The sequence below is a fragment of the Dipodomys merriami genome, unplaced genomic scaffold (genome assembly GCF_024711535.1).
Source record: "Dipodomys merriami isolate MVZ:Mamm:240054 unplaced genomic scaffold, mDipMer1.0.p SCAF_20, whole genome shotgun sequence".
Classification (NCBI taxonomy): Eukaryota; Metazoa; Chordata; class Mammalia; order Rodentia; family Heteromyidae; genus Dipodomys; species Dipodomys merriami.
The window spans coordinates 9,108,833-9,127,294 of record NW_027203382.1 but is presented as its reverse complement, the minus strand read 5'-3'; the positions used below and the strand labels follow the sequence as shown (position 1 = coordinate 9,127,294).

Below are 18,462 nucleotides of genomic sequence, written 5' to 3'. Positions count from 1 at the left end.
CCTCATTCCCTCATTATCTTCTTTATACATTTTTGCAAGACTGCATTCAGAATGTAAATAGTAATAAAACAGATGAAAAAGAAAAACGTAAAAATTTCTGGGTCTTTACCCTTTGTGCTCTGAAAGAGGCTTGAAAGTCTTCAAATGTTTGTCTTTGCATATTACAGATTTCCCAAATGGTCATGAGTATCTCCTAATTTAGTGCTCTCTTCACAAGGACAGAACAGGCAGCAAAGTGAGAGGCTCGTGTACCAATGCCTTTGCCAGCTACAGCACAGCTGGTGTAAGTCACACCAAACTGCAGAGAAACAGAACTCAGAGTTTGTGGAAAATCTGTTCAGATTCAGTTGTCAGCTATACAAGCAGAAATCTAAGCAAGCCCAAACCTTTCTCTGAAAAATCCCTGCAGAGTTCTTTCTCCTGTGACTCAAACCCATCTGGATTAGTCTGCAATATTCATTTGTGTAAGTCCCATTAATACAGCATATTAACAGAGCAGTTAGTTGCTTTGTTTATACAATCAGGGTGGCCATCCCTTTGTACTCGTGAAAGATCTTAGGTCATATTCTTTTGGTGATGATTTGAATAATAGTATCATCTGAAACTTCTCTTAGAAGATTAACATTGAGTTTATTCATCCAGCTGTTGCTTCAAAAATGGCACTTGGAAAACATTCCCTTTTCCTTATGGCAAGGGAAATTGGGAAAAAATACAAGCCCTAAGTCTGCTTTATAGGAATCATGTCAATAAAACTAAACAGAGTGCCACTTACAGCTTCATTAAGCATTATTAGCAATCACAATTAACAGAAACCCAATTAACAGAAAATTTAGGTATTAAAACTTCAAAAGAGGCCTTCATTTAAATATAAAAACATGTTTTTTAAAATTAACCTGACAACTGGGTGCTGGTGGCTCATGGTTTAATTGTACCTACTCAGGAGGCTGAGATCTGAAGACCAAAGTTCAAAGCCAATCCAGTCAGGAAAGTCCATGAGACTATCTCAAATTAACAACCAAAAGCCAAAAGAGGGGCTGTGACTCAAGTGGTAATGCATCAGACTTGAGTGAATAAGCTAAGGATTAGTGCCCAGGTCCTAAGTTCAAACCTCAGTACTGGCCTATTTATTCATTTATTAATGAATGAATGAATGAAAAAATTAACAAACTAAAAAGGAAAAATAGCCTACAATACAGTATTTGTATATGTCCTTAAATATCTCCATGGTTACAGGCAAATACCTTTGTATGGAGGCTCCATGCATTGTTTCCAACTGAAAACAAGAAAGCCAACTACACAGGCAGGCGGCAGGCTGACACCTAAGCACAGGTGGTACCTCTGTTCCATCTCTGCTGGATTAGGTCTATGCCCTTATTGTATTTCAAGATACAGTCTTATCAGCTTATAGCTCCAACAACAATGCACCCTGGATGGTGGTACAGTTATGTGACACTAGAATCCCTATCCACTGGGTAGGTGTCTCACTTATCTCAGAACTTGCATCCACACAGCAAAGTTGGACCTCTTGGTCCTGCTTAAAGAGCAAGCAACTGAAGACATTTGGCTGTGTAGTGGTAGAGCATGTAATTCCACCCTCAGTCTATTTTGCTTTCCAACTTGTCAAGCTGCTTCTGAAAGTCTACTTGAGAGCTCACATTTCACACTTCACTTTCTTATATATCCTCAATGGTTCACATGGCCAGTCTTAAACACAGCAGTGGTTTTTATTCCTGAACATATAGCAACCACTGAAGTGCTGGCTCAAGATGCACGTTCTCCAACCTGCCCCAAGATTATGAGATAGTAAGAAGATTGTGGAGCCAAGAACCTGTGTTTTAAGAAGTTATATGCCATTCCTAACCCCACAATACTCATTCAAGTGTTTCTACAAGAAACACTGAGTTAAATTAAGTCTCTTGAAGGATAGAACATTATATTGCTATATATGACTTAGACTAGAGTCAATATTTTGTACTTATTAACATATAAAGTTGGGAGTTACTAAAGATAGAGTGCTTTTAGTTGCATATAACAGAAACTACACAAAACTGGTTTAAGGGCTGTGATTAGGTTAGATAACAAAAAAAATCTATCTATGGTTTGGTTAGCTTGGTGGCTTAAGTCTATCATCAACCAGCAGCAGGTGTTGTCTATGGTTTTCCCGCTAGCCCCTTTCCTTCATGACCACACCATGGCTTCAGCAATTCCAGTCATCACACACAAACACAGCATCCAGGAGAGAAGAAGGAAGTTTATCTGTATAATTCCCCTTCTTAACGACAAAGAACTCTAATGCTTGAATCTCCCTAGCTAGCATTGTTTCACATCCTGCTACCTAAGCCAACTGTATCTCTGCCCAGCATAAGGGGACCACCATAATTACTTTTGGCCCTACTAAAGGATGTGAGACCACCCCTTTCCCTTTCCTACTATTTGGTAATCCGCTGTAGGATAATAGCTTGATTCACCCAGAGCATCTGGTGATGCTCTCATTTTTGTGTTATTAAAAGAGCTTTAAAAAAGGAAAGCTAGGCACTGGTGGCTCATTCTTGTAATCCTAGCTACTCAGGAGGATCACAGTTCAAAGCTAGCCTGGGTATGAAAGTCCATGAGACTCCTATCAATCACCAAAAATCTCCAGTTATCCACCATAATGCCAGAAGAAGAGCTATGACTTGAGTGAAAAAGCTCAAGGACAAGAGCTCAGGCCCTGAGTTCCAGCTCCAGGGCAAGCACACATATACACACACACACACACACACACACACACACACACACACACACACACACGAAGCAAGCAAATTAAATCAGGCTAAAGGAGAGTTGAGGAGTAAAGGAGGCAAATTAGAAGGTATCCAATAATATCTGCCAAAATGAGAACACTGAGTCAGAGAAAAGGTCTAAGTTTGGGGAAAAGGAATATAGCATAATTTACAAGTATCTGTCTAGGGCAGAAGACTGGAGATCAAATACCTTCACTGGTAATCCTGTCTGGATATTGTCTAGAGGCCAGAAAGAAGCTAGAGCTCAAAGAAAATGATGAGCAAATCTGCAGTGCACTGTTAGGTGATATGTCACCATCAGCATGCCCAGCCTTCTCTTTCTGTCTCTGACTCACACACCCTGTCTAGGACAGCATTGTCAGCAAGATGGAGTTTTAAAGAAATGGATTCTATATATACATACTACCATTTGGTAGTTTTCCAGAAGAACATTATGAGTCAAATGAGTGGTAGACAGAGGCTGACTAATGAAAGTCCTTAGCATAGTTTTCCCTTAGATGTGCAGGTGACAAGAGGAATCCCAGCCAGGCTGAGGCAACATTATATTGCTCAACAAAGTAAACTATAAGCCTTGAGGCTGCAAAAGTTTCCAACTTTCTGGACTCATTTTTGTTGTTGTTGGTAGTGGTGGTCGTGGGGCTTGAACTCTGTGCCTGGGTGCTGTTCCTGAGCTCTTCAGCTCAAGGCTAGCGTTCTACCACTTGAGCCACAGTGCCGCTTCTGGTTTTCTGGTGGTTAATTGGAGATAAGTCTCATAGACTTTCCTGCCTGAGCTGACTTTGAACCGCGATCCTCAGATCTCAGCCTCCTCAGTAGCTAGGATTACAGGCGTGAGCCACCAACACCAGGCTTGGATTCATTTGTTTTTTTTATCCTACAGCAACTGAGTCTTAATAGTCACCTTAGAGAAACTAGTCCATCAACTCATATTTATTGACCACCTACTATGTGTCATGTGTTCTTCTGAGTGTTAGAGTTGCTGTGGGAAAGAATTCAGAAAAGTTCCTGAGCACAGAGAAGTCTCATTCTAGTGATGGAGGGCAGAAAATGATCACAAAGAGGTAAATGAGGTAATTTTAGGTAATGACAAGCGCAATAGAGAAGATACAATGGAGGGTTGTGACAGAAGGGGAAGGCCAAAGGGGGTGGGGGCAGGAGAAACTGGGAGAAAATGAATGAGAGGATGACACTGTTCAAAAAGAAATGTACTCATTATCTGACTTGTATAATGATAATTAACCCCTCTGTACATCACCTTTACAATAAACAAAAAAAAAATGGACACGAGTTGGAACCCTAAACAGTGGACACACTACAGCCATGCAGCAAGTATGGAAAAGAGCAACACAAGCAGGAGTGTAAGTGCCAGGGCTCTGAGCTAGGAAAGAGCCTGGTGTTCCTGTGTAGCTGGATGAGAGAGATTGAAGGCAACAGTGGGAGGAGTTAAGGTTGGAGAGGAGAGCTAGGATTCTCTTCCTCAGAGAAGTGAGGAAGCCAGAGCAATCACTTACACCGTAGCTGCTGTACAGGGGATACCCTCTTGTAGAAAGGAACAGGCTGACCCATTGTAACAATGAGCTATATAAGACACTATGTTGAAAATGAACTTTAGGTGGGGGAGGAAGGAATCCAGGAGGTGGGGAGGTAAGGGATGGTAGGGGGAAAACAAAGTAACAATGCTCAATAGGAAATGTACTCATTACCTACTCAAGTAATGATAACCCTCTGTACAGTATCTTTACAATAACAATATATTAAAAAAAAAAGTAGAGCATAGAAGAGTAGTTAAGACCAAGAGAAGATGGAAAAACTCATTTGGAGCCTGAAAACACTTCTAAGTGCCATTTTTCTGTTGCCACCTTTTGAGGAGTAAAGGAGGCAAACATAACTTCTTGTCTTAACTCTCTCAATTCTTAGGTAAGACAGATCCCTGCTAACAAAAGGCATATTGACACAAGGAGCCGGGCAGCAGTGGCTCATGCCTGTAACCATAGCTACTTAAAAAGCTGAGATCTGAGGATCATGATTTGAAGCCAGCCCAGGCAGGAAAGTCCATGAGACCCTTATCTCCACCAAATAACTAAAAAGTCAGAAGTAAAACTGTGGCTCAAGTGGTAGGGCTCAAACCTGGAACAAGAAAAGCTCAGGACAGCATATACCTGCTGCATCATTAGTTTGAAAAGACTAATCCTTAAAACATCCTGCAAGTTTGGCCTGTGAATTCATTTTGTCTTGTGTTTCAACAGCTCCTCATGGTCTTATGAAGTCTTACCAGCTCCAGTGAGACCAGAGGTGGGAAGGTGTGGATGGAGTATCACACTTCAGAAAAACACTCCAAATCACCCTCTGCCCTTCCTACAAAATAACTTCTGTCAGGTGTAGAGCAGTTAGGAGTTAGTGCTTCCTTGCCCCTGAGGCATTTGCAGGTTGACTTGCTAGCTATCCTCTGTGCTCTACAATGAGGCTTCTCTTCACCCAATCTGTTTTTCATGTGCTAACCTGAAAGCAGATGTACAGAGTCAGCTATTCCTCAGGTTTGTTGTTTTAATATTTCATCTTCTGACCAAAAGAGGCCCTCTGCTCTGCCTGATCCTTCTCTAGAGGACACCTCCCAGAGTCTAAAATTTCACATGAGTAGAGAAATTTTCCCAAAGGCAATTAAAAAAGCAGCAGCCAGAACAGATACATAGCATCCCCTCCTCATTTTATTCTTCTACAGCCAAGTCGACCTTTTAACCCAGGCCAATGCCACCATTGGACACGGAGAGAAACTAATTGAAACAGATTTGTGAGCAAAAGCCAACTATGTTAGAGCACACCAAAATCAATATCTGAGAAAAGGAAGTAAAAACAGAGAGCAGAAAAAAACCTTTGAACTGTAATGGAGCTTTGAAGCAAGTGTGGTCCTGCAACGTTTTCCTGAGTTAGAGCAAAAGTACCGGAGTGTCTCTACCTGAACACACAGATAATTATCTGTGAAATATTCTGGTGATAATTATATGTAGTATAATTGAATCTGTTATTATTATCTGGTGATTGACATAACCACCAATGCAAACTGCCCCAATAATTGGATATGACCTCAGCAAGGTAACTACCATTGAGGCAGACCCCCACACACAATAAACCACCAGCAGAGATGTGCCAGAGATGTCCCAACTGTTGAGAGGAATAAATCCTTCCTTCCTGAAAGGAGAGCTGGGTAGCACAATACTGCACCCATTACACTACCCACACATTCACCAGTATAAAATAACTCCAACTACTCCAGCGTTTTTCATAGTAGTCTCATGTTTTCTCTCTGGTCTTCCAAGGTCTTATGGGAAACAGTAGATGGAAAGGTGGCAGTCATGCTAACTCGTAATGATAGTCAACACAAGAAGTTACCATTGTGTGGTTTAGTTCATTTTTTTGCCCCTTTGCTCCATCCCACATGAGCTGTCCTATTCCCCTGGAGAAGATGTACTTTATCTGGCATAGTCATGCTAGCTCTTAGCAATCTGGCTTAATGAAAGCTTCATTTCTAGGAAGGCTGAAGCTGAAAGAGCCTTGGAAGCCACAACCAGGGCTGGGATTTGAGGGTCCCATGCTCACTGGAGGACACACTAGACTCCAGAACTCCTTGGTATGGGGTCAGGCTGACTGTCTTCTCTGTGCGTCCCACGAGGCCCCTCTCCATCATTTCTCAGGCCCTTGGCTTCTACCACACAGTGGCTGCACAGGGACCACCAGATGGAGATCTAAGTGCAGAGTGAGATGGAGTGGGGATTAAGGTGTGCAGTGATATAACTCTTCTTTATAAAACTGATGCTGAAAAATGTTTATCACACATGCATATGCATTTGCACACACACTTTGGCTCTCTCCTTCCCTCCTTCCCTACCTCCAAATCAGCTACTCTGTCCTCATCCAAGTCTTCAATTTTCATTTCATATCTAAATGCCCAAATACCCAAATCTCAATTTCTTCACACATTTCAGTGTTCGGTAGAGAACTCTATATAGATCCCCTGTAAATATCTCAACTTTGTTTTCTTCCCCTAAATCTACCCTTAAAATTATGCAAGATGTCGTCATTCATTAAACCCCAATCAGAGCCAGTACAATCTCTGCCTTTCCCAAGCCCATTTCCAAATGCTCTGTGACTTCTAAATGCTTACTCTCAGTACTGTCTGTCCTCCTATTCTTTCCAGAATTGCTATCTTAGCCAGGACTTCCTTCCACCCCAATATTTAACATAGATTATTTAACATATTTAATATAGATTACTTCTGTGTTAGGTATCTACTGCTGTGTAGCAAAGTATCCAAAAACTCAGTGCTATAAAAAAAAAAAAAAAAACATTTATCTCACAGTTTCTGTGGCTCAAGAACCTTAAAGTTGCTGGGTGCTCACACCTGTAATCCTAGCTACTCAGGAGGCTGAGATCTGAGGATCGAGGTTCAAAGCCAGCCCAGGCAGGAAATTCCATGAGACTCTTATCTCAAATCACTAGAAAAGAAACAAAACAAAACAAAACAAAACAAAAAATGGAAGTGGCTCTGTGGCTTGAGCAGTAGAGTGCTCACCTTGAGCTGAAGAGCTGAGGGACAGCGCCCACGCCCAGAGTTCAAGCCCCACAAGCAGCAACAACAACAAACAAACAAACAAACAAACAAAAGAACCTTAAAGTGGCTTACTTAAAGTGACTCAGACCAATGGAATAGAATTGAAAACCCAGAAATGAACCCACAGACCTATAGCCACCTAATCTTTGATAAGGGAGCTAAAACAACACAATGGAAGAAAGACAGCCTCTTCAGTAAATGGTGCTGGCAAAATTGGTTAACTACTTGTAGAAAACTAGTTAGATCCTTAGATATCACCTGCACCAGAATCAACTCCAAATGGATCAAAGACCTCGGAGTCATAGCAGACACTCTGAAAACATTACAAGAAGAAATAGGAGAAACCCTACATCTCCTAGGCACAGGCTGAAATTTTCTCAATAGAGACCCACAATCACAACAAATCAAAGAAAGGTTGGACAAATGGGATTGCATGAAGCTTCAGAGCTTCTGCATGGCAAAGGACATAGCTAGCAAGGTCAATAGAAAGCCCACGGATTGGGAGAAGATCTTCACTAGCCATACAACGGACCAGGGTCTCATATCTAAAATATACTTGGAACTCAAAAAATTAAATCCCCCAACAACAAACCCTCAAAGAAAGATAAACAAGTGGGTTGAAGACTTAAAGAGAAACTTCTCTGAAGAATAGCCAATAGACATATGAATAAATGCTCAACCTCTCTAGCCATAAAAGAAATGCAAATCAAAACAACATTGAGATACCACCTCACCCCAGTTAGAATGGCTAGAATCAAGAACTCTAATAACAACAGATGCTGGAGGGGATGTGGCCAGAAGGGAACCTTACTGCATTGTTGGTGGGAGTGTAAACTTGTTCAACCACTTTGGAAAGCAATATGGAGGTTCCTCAAAAGACTCTACATAGAGCTCCCCTATGACCCCGCAATCCCACTTTTGGGCATTTACCCAAATGATCACAAACAAGACCATACTAAAGCTACCAGCACAACTATGTTTATTGCAGCATTAGTTACCATACATAGCTAAGATATGGAACCAAGCCAGATACCCCGGTAGTATATATACACAATGGAATTCTATGCCTCCATCAGAAAGAATGGCATCGCCCCATTTGTTAGGAAATGGAAAGACTTGGAAAAAATTATATTAAGTGAAGTAAGCCAGGCCCAAAGAAACATAGGTCCTATGGTTACCCTTATTTGCAATAACTAGTATATGTTTGGGACAACCAGAAAAGGTCAAAAGCTATGTACATATGACTAGATATTATGTTAAGTGAAATGAATCCCAAGATAGGGACACAAGTGGTTTTTTCTTTCTTGCTATTGTTCCTAACATATTTATAATGTACCATGTGATTTTTTTTTGTTCCTTTGTATGTTCCTCTCCCACGGTATAACCCCTGTTTTCACTGTATTTGGGGAGGGAAAGGGAAAAAACAAAATGCTTAAATAGGGATACAGGTTGATCAATTGTAACAATGAGATGTACAAGACACTATGTTGAAAAATAGACTACAATTTAGGTGGGGAGGGGAGGTAAGGAGGAGATTGGGATTGTAATTGTGTAGGTGGAAGGAAGGAAGGGTAGGGGAAAAAAAAAGGAGGAGGTAACAATGCTTGATAGGAAATGTACTCATTACCCTACTCATGTAACTGTAACTCCTCTATACAGTATTTTTACAATAAAAATGTATGTTAAAAAACCTGAAAATAAATAAATACATAAAATGGCTCAGAGCATTTCATCCGGTGAAGGTTAAAGTATCATCTGGGATCTGGGAGAACAGCAGAAAGCTGTAGTTCTATCCTAGGATAGCTGATGCCACAGCTCTTCTGCTGTTGCCCAGTTTCTTTCCTCTCCACAGAAACTAGCTTCCCCCAACACTCGGAGTATGGGAGAGAGATCAAGAGAGTCCAGGAGGGCTGGGAAGGTGGTTCAGAGGTAGAGTGCTTGCCTCCCATGCATGAGGCCCTGGATTCGATTCCTCAGCACCACATAAACAGAAGAAAAAAAAAACCTGGAAGTGGCACTATGGCTCAAATGATAGAGCGCTAGCCTTGAGTTGAAGAGCTGAGGGACAGTGCCCAGGCCCAGAATTCAACCCCATAACCAACAATAAAGAAAGAGAGAGAGAGAGAGAGAGAGAGAGAGAGAGAGAGAGAGAGAGAGAGAGAGAGAGAGAGAGAGAGAGAGAGAGAGAGAGAGAGAGGGAGGGAGAGAGAGGGAGGGAGGGAGGGAGGGAGGGAGGCAGGGAGGGAGGGAGGGAAGGAGGGAGGGGCAGGGCTATCAAGGAGATGGGCAAATTAAAAATAATGCAAAGCACCAAAAATTTCTTAGAAATCACAAACTATTGAAGGAAGTTTGCTTCTTCAAGAAGTTTTATGTTTATGTGTGAAGGGAAGAGAAAAACATAGTAATGCCAATGAAGTTACCAGGAATTTACATATTACTCTTTCCCTAACATTAACTGGCCTCGTCTTTGTCTTTTCCTTTCCTAATTCACTATTTTACATTGATCTTCTGACTCTTGTTAACTTCTGTCTTTCAGTTGTCATTTTCTCCAGCTAATAGTAAATAGTAGACAGCCAAGAATGATCAGATATTATGTTTATGTAAATACAACAAGCCAACTTGGGTTGTTATGTAGATAGTTACGTAGATATAGCAAGCCAACTTGGCTTGTTATAATAGTGGATAAAATTTAAATAAGCACTTTTTAAAGGATCTTCTTCTATGTGTATAACATAAACCTGAATTAAACTGCTTCAATTTGAATACTGGCCTCACCCTTGTTAGCTAGGAGACCTTAGACAAGTTAATCCCCCTAAGCCTGAGTTTTTTTCATCTTTAAATGAGGGTGACTGTAATACCTCCAGCATAGCCACATATTAGCCACATCATAGCCACAAATTAGCCACATAAAGTATTAGCCAGAATGTCTGTCTTGTACTAAGTACTCAAAGACCATTGGCTATTATTATTTGTAACAGGCACAAGTAGCTTTTGGACATGGTGATGATGCTTTTGATGCTTGGTGATAAACATGTGTAGCCATTAAGATTTATGATGTGTCTAGTCCAAAATGATGTGCATTACGAGTGTAAAATACATGGTCTATTTCAAATATTTAGAATACTAATAAAGTGAAATATAACATCAAGAGAGTTCACTTTCATGTACATTACACAATGACATTAAAATATATTATTGTCATAAAATAAAATTAATGAAATTCAATTTAAAAGGGGTTTAAAAGTTTTTTTAAAAACACTTTTCAAAAAGTGGCTACTAAAAATTGCATATCATATAAAAAACTTGGGTTACATTTCTTGTGGGAGGTGTTTTAGGAAGTCAAAGTAATGAAGTTCTAAATTAAAACAAAGTAACTTGTCACCATGGTTGCTTTAACTGCATAGCACAAGCACTTCTCCTGGGCTCCCCCCACAGCTTCTGTTGATTCTCCCTAGGCAGGTGAAGCCCTGCCTTTTCCCATACTCATCCACCACTGGGGTAATGATAATGAATTGCCTGACTAAGATTAGCTTTTTGTACTGCCCAAGGAACTTTGGTTGTAGAGTTATCAACAGAGAAAAATGGCCAACAAGGAAGAAAACAATACTTCAAAAAAAATTTGACAGTGATGCTTGATGCAAGAGAACAATATTCATTGCTAATAATTATCAGTAAAAAAGGAACTAAATGATGTTCAACAATGAAACATAACTCCTTTTTTCAAATGAAAGCTCATGCAGAAGCTCAGTGTGTTGAACAGGTAAGACAGAAAGGACAAAAACCAAAATACCTGGACTTGAACATAAAGTTCCCCCCAAGAATTATAATAGCACTATACAGAAATTCAAAGCAAAGTGTACTTGTTATATTGATCTAAAGGACTATTTGCCTGGTAATAGGTTAGAAATCAATGCCCACAAAATGTAATCAAGTACTTCAGCTATGGGTTTTGAGTGACCAGGGACCAGATCTTAAACTATTTTTACTGTCTATAAGATTACCACATTACTGTTAGACATTAATATAATATACAGTGTAAGTCACCAAGAGAGAGGCACCAAATGAAATGTTTAACAAATTTATTTGACTATGAAATTCTTTTTTTGTGTATATGTATTGGTCCTGGATTTTGAACTCAGGGTGGTGTGGGTACTGCCTCTGAGCTTCTGTATCAATGTTATTGCTTTACCACTTGAGCCACATCTCTACTTATGACTTTTGGGGAAGGTAATTGGAGAGGAGTCTTTTTCTGCCAAGGCTGGCTTCTAATCACACCGTTCAGGTCTTAGCCTCCAGAGTAGCTAGGATATGAAATCTTTTTTAGTGATCAGTGTTACTATTATTCTAAGTCATACCCTTTGGAAAACTCTCTAGCACAGTCATTTGGGGGGGGGGAGGTGGGTGTGGATGTGTATCATATTTTTTTTTGGTAAGTCATGAGGCCTGAACTCTGGGCCTGGGTGCTGTCCCTCAGCTTTTCAAATCAAGGCTAGTGCTCTACCACATAAGCCACAGCACCACTTCCAGCTTTTTCTGCTTATGTGGTGCTGAGGAATCAAACCCAGGGCTCCATGCAAGCACTCCACCCCTGAGCACCTTCCCAGCCACTACAATTGACTTCTATTATAATTTTCTATAGAAGGGTGTATAAAGGGGCTGGGAAAGTGGCTCAGTGGTAGAGTGCTTGCCTTGCATGCATGATGCCCTAGGTTCGATTCCTCAGCACCACATAAGCAAAAAGAAAAAAGCTGGAAGTGGTGCTGTGGCTCAAGTGGTAGAGCACTAGCCTTGAGCTGAAGAGCTGAGGGACAGCACCCAGGCCCAGAGTTCAGGCCCCACGACCGGACAACCCCCCCCCCCAAAAAAAGAGAAGGGTGTATAAAGGCATAACGGAAGGTTTCTTTCAGGATCTCTCACTATCTCCCAACCATAAATTTGACTTTAAATTTTGCATCATTGTATATTTCTGCTTGGGAAACATGAAAAGAATGCATGATACCAGATCAAGGCATAAATCCACTTTTTAGATGAGACATAAACCAACTTTCTAACCATGAAAGTTTTTGAAAAATATTTCCATAGAGAAAACACAGGTGTAGTAGTGAGGTGACAGGTTCTGGCTCCTTCTTGTAATACCCTTCTGTTTTATTCTCCTGACCAGGGGTCCTTCTTTTCTACCTGACATTCAGAACACCCAGACAACTCAGCTGGAAGACCGACTGAATAATCAGGAGCGCACCATCGCCTTCCTCCTTGAACAAGCCTTCCGCATCAAGGAGGACATTTCTGCTTGTCTGCAGGGGACCCATGGCTTTCGAAAAGAAGAATCTCTTGCCAGGAAGTTACTAGAAAGCCACATCCAAACCATTACCAGCATCGTCAAAAAACTCAGCCAGAACATTGAGGTAGCTCTTGGTTTTCATCTATTGGCATTATTGTTTGACAAAAACTATCAACCACCCACATTACTTTTCAACTTTAACAATATGCTCCTATTGTTTAAGTTCAATGAATACTACTGAGCTTTCCCAGTGTGAAATAGCTCTGTTATTTGGCTGCTTGCTTAAGCCAAAAGGTAAAAGAAACTGCCATTAAAAAATGTATTTTTCATGCCAGGCAAGATAACTATATAACATTATGTCAGGCATGTGTTGAGGTTCTTGTTAGTCTAGGTCTCAAGCTTCTATTAGTACAATAATTTCAAAGATTTTCAGCATCACAATTTGACATCGCTCACACTCACCTCCCTCACCTGGATATACTGGCCTCCCATTATTCTGTTCCTTACTATTCATTCACACTAGATGATCTTCCCATAAACATTTGTATGAAACACTCTTTCTCTCCTCCAAGTTCCTACTCAGATATGACCTACTATGAAAGACTTCCTGCACTTCCTTTAAATCCCTTCCTCACTTAAGCCTCTCAAATTTTATTTATAGCATTTATCATTTCTACCATGATTGTTTGTCTATTATTTGTGTGCTCTTTCTAAAATACATTTTACCTTTCTAAAATGTAATTCCAAACATGCTGAACCTTAGTATGGCTTGCTGTTAAATGCCTTAATAGACACCAAGAGTGTCTGTAAAATTTTCTTGAGTAAATAAGTAAAAATTTCAAAAGGAAAATAAAGTTCCTGATCAAAAAGGGAAAATCTTAAGCTAAATCAAGATAAATAAGTTTTTCTTTCAAAGGTTTTTTGATTGTTGTTTTATTTTTTTTTTCTTTTTTGCCAGTCCCGGGGCTTAAACTCAGGGCCTGGGCTCTATCTCTAAGCTTGTTTTGGCTCAAGGCTAGCACTCTACAACTTCAGCCATAGTCCCGGTTCTGACTTTTTAGTGGTTAACTGGAGATAAGTCTCATAGACTTTCCTTCCCGGACTGGCTGCAAACTGTAACGCTCAGATTTCAGCTTCTTGACTAGCTAGGATTACAAGTATAAGCATATAATTGAGAAAATGTCAGAAGTTAAAAATACTTAGAAAAAATTTTAAGTATTTTATGGAAAAAAATTTAAGTCTCTTATAGGTGTCATCACATATTAATAAGTTAATCCCATTGAAAGTTTATAAGCAATAAAAGTTGCATTAAGATGTATAGAGGCATAGTACTGTCCTTTCAAGAAAATCAAGTCATCATTTAGTACCTAACTACTCAGGAGGCTGAGATCTGACGATCACGGTTCAAAGCCAGCCTGGGCAGGAAAGTCCATGAGACTCTTATCTCCAATAAACCACTAGAAAACCAGAAGTGGCACTGTGGCTCAAGCAGTAGAGCACTCGCCTTAAGCTGAAGAGCATAGGGACAGCGCCCAAGCCCAGAGTTCAAGCCCCACAACCGATAAATTTTAAAAAAAAAACAAACCTGAGCCAAAGACCTTACGAGAGACCTCTCTTAATAGTTTTAAAGGAACAACATTCTTAATAAAATGTTTCTAAGATGGGCAGTGACAATGTCTGTAATCATAGCTATATGGGAGGCAGAGACAGGAGGATTTCCATCGGAGGCCAGCCCTGGGCAAAATGGGAGACTCCATCTGAAAAACAACTAAAACACAAGGGTTGGGAGTGTTGGCTCATGGTATAATCCTCATTTAGCAAGACCCAGGCCTAATTTCAAATCTCAGAACTGCCAAAACATATATTTCTAAAGAATGTACTTTAGATATGAGGCTATTGTCTGATATATAGCTAGTAGAAATCTTTTCCCAATCAGTGTGCTATTTATCCTGCCTGCTTTGTTCTTTGCCATGCAGAAACTCTGCAGGTTAATGCAATCTCGTTTAACCAGTCTTTCATTGATTGGTAGTATTTCTGAATCTTTGCTTAGGAATTCTTGACCTGTGCCAAGGAGCCCTAGTGTTTCCCCTATCCCTTCCTGTAATATTTTCAGGATATCTGGTCTGGCTTATTCCCTGTTATCACTGTTTTGATTTCTGTACACTTCAACATTTTTTTTTATTGTGAAAACACTGTACAGAGGGTTTACAATTACATGGGCAAAATAATGAGTACATTTCTTATCAAGCATTGTAGCTTCTTCCTTTGTTTCCCCTTCCCATCCCTTCCCATCCTCCCCCTGCCCCCCCACCCAATCCTCCCCTCTCCCCCCCTCCCCGCTCCCCCCCACCAAAGTTGTAAAGTTCGTTTTCGACATAACGACTTGTGTATCTCATTGTTGCAATGGGTCCACCTGTATCCCTAGTTCAACTATTTGATTTTCCCCTTCCCCTCCACAAATTATACCAACATCAAATACAGTGAAAGCAGGGGTTATACTGTGGGGGAGGGACATACAAAGCAACAAAGAAATAATCTTATAAATGTGTTAGAAACAACCACATGAATGAAAAAAAACATTTGAATACATATCTTAGGGTTCATTTCCCTAACATCACCTTATCTGACCTTTTCTGCTTGACTCAGACATATACTAGATATTGCAAATAAGGGAAACCATGGGACCTATATTTCTTTGGGCCTGGCTTACTTCACGTAATAGAATTTTTTCCAAGCCTTTCCATTTCCTAACAAATGGGGCAATGGCATTCTTTCTTATGGAGGCATAGAATTCCATTGTGTATATATACCACATTTTCTTGATCCATTCATCTACTGAGGGGCATCTGGGTTGGTTCCATATCTTAGCTATAGTAAATAGTGCTGCAATAAATATAGTTGTGCTGGTAGCTTTAGTGTGATCTTGTTTGTGAACATTTGGGTAAATGCCCAAAAGTGGGATTGCTGGGTCATAGGGGAACTCTATGTGGAGTCTTTTGAGGAACCTCCATACTACTTTCCAAAGTGGTTGAACAAGTTTACACTCCCACCAACAATGCAGTAGGGTTCCCTTCTGGCCACATCCTCTCCAGCATCTGTTGTTTTTAGAGTTCTTGATTTTAGCCATTCTAAGTGGAGTGAGGTGGTATCTTAATGTTGTTTTGATTTGCATTTCTTTTATGGCTAGGGAGGTTGAGCATTTCTTCATGTATCTATTGGCCATCCTTCTTTCCTCTTCAGAGAAGTTTCTCTTTAAGTCTTTAGCCCACTTATTTATTGGACAGTTGTTTCTTTGAGGATTTGTTATTGGAGGGTTTAATTTTTTGAGTTCCAAGTATATTTTAGATATGAGACCCTTGTCTGTTGTATGGCTAGTGAAGATCTTCTCCCAATCCGTAGGATATCAATACCAAATTTCAAACTCTACTATAAAGCCATAGTAATAAAAACGGCTTGGTACTGGCACAGACCTCAGGACCAATGGAATAGAATTGAAAACCCAGAAATGAACCTACAGACCTATAGCCATCTAATCTTTGATAAGCAAGCTAAAAAAATAGAATGGAAGAAAGACAGCCTCTTCAGTAAATGGTGCTGGCAAAATTGGTTAACTACTTGTAGAAAACTAAAGCTAGATCCTTATATATCACCCTGCACCAGAATCAACTCCAAATGGATCAAAGACCTCAGAGTCAAAGCAGACACTCTGAAAACATTACAGGATGGAATAGGAGAAACCCGAGGTCTCCTTGGCACAAGCCAAAATTTTCTTAATAGAGACCCAGAAACACAACAAATCAAAGAAATGTTGGACAAATGGGATTGCATGAAGTTGCAGAGCTTCTGCATGGCAAAGGACATAGCTAGCAAGATCAATAGATTGGGAGAAGATCTGTACACTTCATCTTAATATGTATTTTGAGTAGATTTGGGGAAGGGAAGGGGAACCACAGAAACAGTAGGACAAAGGGTAAACCAATGAAACAGTGATACTCATTAGACACTATGTTGGAAATGAACTTTACAACTTAGGAGGGAGGGGATTCAGAAGGGAAGTGGGAGAAAATGAGGAAGGGGTAACACTTTTCAAAAAGAAATGTACTCATTACTTTACTTATGTAACTGTAACCCCTCTGTCCATCACCTTTACAATAAAATTCTAAAAAAGAAAGAAAATGGTCTCTGAATAAAAAAAAGAGTATTCTTTGATCTGGGCTGCTGTTACATAATTGACCATATTTGTCAAAAATCTATTCACATACATCACACATTTCAAAACATTAATTAGACCCCAAAATGATTCCTAGTATTAACAGGGAAAACAGTTTCCAGAGTTTCTTTTCCTACAATAACTGATTATTTAGATTAGCTCTGAGAAAAGAAAATATTTTTCAAGAACTAGAAAGCCTCAAAATATTTGCAGTCCTGTTAAGTTTGATAGCTATAGGTAAAATGAGAATTAGATTGTTTGTGTGGAAATTAAATTCCAAAATAAAGATCTCCACACTAGAGATGTAGCTCAATAATAGAGAACTAAGTTAGCATGTACAAAGCCCTGGATTTGACTCCATACTTACTCCAAGGGTGAGGCTAGGGGTAGCAGAGGATAGACAGACGGATGATAAATTAGATAAGTTAGATAAATATATATATAGAGAGAGATGTAGACAGACATACACATATATAGCTACCTTTAGTAAGAATTGAAGCAATAAACCAGGAAGCTCTTTAAAGAGAAATGAGTGCTATTCAAATATTTTAAAAGAACCTAAACTCACCAACTTATTCGCAAATTGGTCAATAAGGCAGATTTGAATACAAGTTAAGTACTAACTTAATCCTTAAAAGGAATAAGAGAAAACTTTTTTTAACTGCAGCCTACATCTTAATTAAGATTCTTACATTAAAAACCACAATTTCAAAACACTTTTCCATAGGCAAAGCAGAGATTAATTACCTCTGAATAGTCCTGTCCTGCTCATCTACCCCATTAGCCTAACTCTGCATGCATGTGCAACCTCAAATGCATTTGTCTGCTTTAAATAATATTTGTTTGTTTGTTTATCATGTGTACTGGGAAATTAATGGCTATCTTAACTCAAAACTACAGATCTTGGAAGATCAAATAAGAATTAGAGATCAGGCGGCCACAGGAACTAATCTTGCAATGCAAGATCTTAACATCAAACACCTCCAAGGAGTCGGAGACCTTCGGGGAAGAGTAGCCAGGTAAGGCGAAATGAACCCCAAGATAAGGTCTCAAATGGTTTTTTGTTTTTCCTTTCATGCAATTGTTTCTAACATATTTATAAGATGATTTCTATGTTGCTTTGTATGTCCCTCCCCCACAGTATAACCCCTGCTTTCACTGTATTTGATGTCGGTATAATTTGTGGAGGGGAAGGGAAAAAAACAAATCGTTTAACAAGGGACACAGGTGGACCCATTGCAACAATGAGATGTACAAGTCCTTATGTTGAAAAATGAACTTTACAACTTTGGTGGGGGGTGAAGGGAGAATCAGCTTGGGTGAGGGGGGAATATGGGAAAGGATGGAAAGGGGAAACAAAGAGGAGGCAACAATGCTTGATAAGAAATGTTCTTGTGGGAGCTGAGAAGGTGGCTCAGTGGTAGAGGGCTTGCCTTGCATGCATGAGGCCCTGGGTTTGATTCCTCAGCACCACATAAGCAAAAAGAAAAAAGCCGGAAGTGGCGCTGTGGCTCAAGTGGTAGAGGGCTAGCCTTGAGCTGAAACGCTGAGGGACAGCGCCCAAGCCCAGAGTTCAGGCCCC

General features: G+C 40.0%; 1 protein-coding gene across 2 annotated transcripts in view; it reads left to right on the top strand.

The window, feature by feature from the left end:
* The window catches only part of Fam81b (family with sequence similarity 81 member B), a 41,126-nt gene that overhangs the window by 8,899 nt on the left and 13,765 nt on the right, over window positions 1–18,462 (top strand). For both annotated transcript variants that reach the window (XM_070030949.1, XM_070030948.1), the window contains 2 exons: window positions 12,551–12,794; window positions 17,781–17,899. In XM_070030949.1, the coding sequence (XP_069887050.1) occupies window positions 12,551–12,794; window positions 17,781–17,899 (363 nt within the window). The remainder of the gene's footprint in view (window positions 1–12,550; window positions 12,795–17,780; window positions 17,900–18,462) is intronic.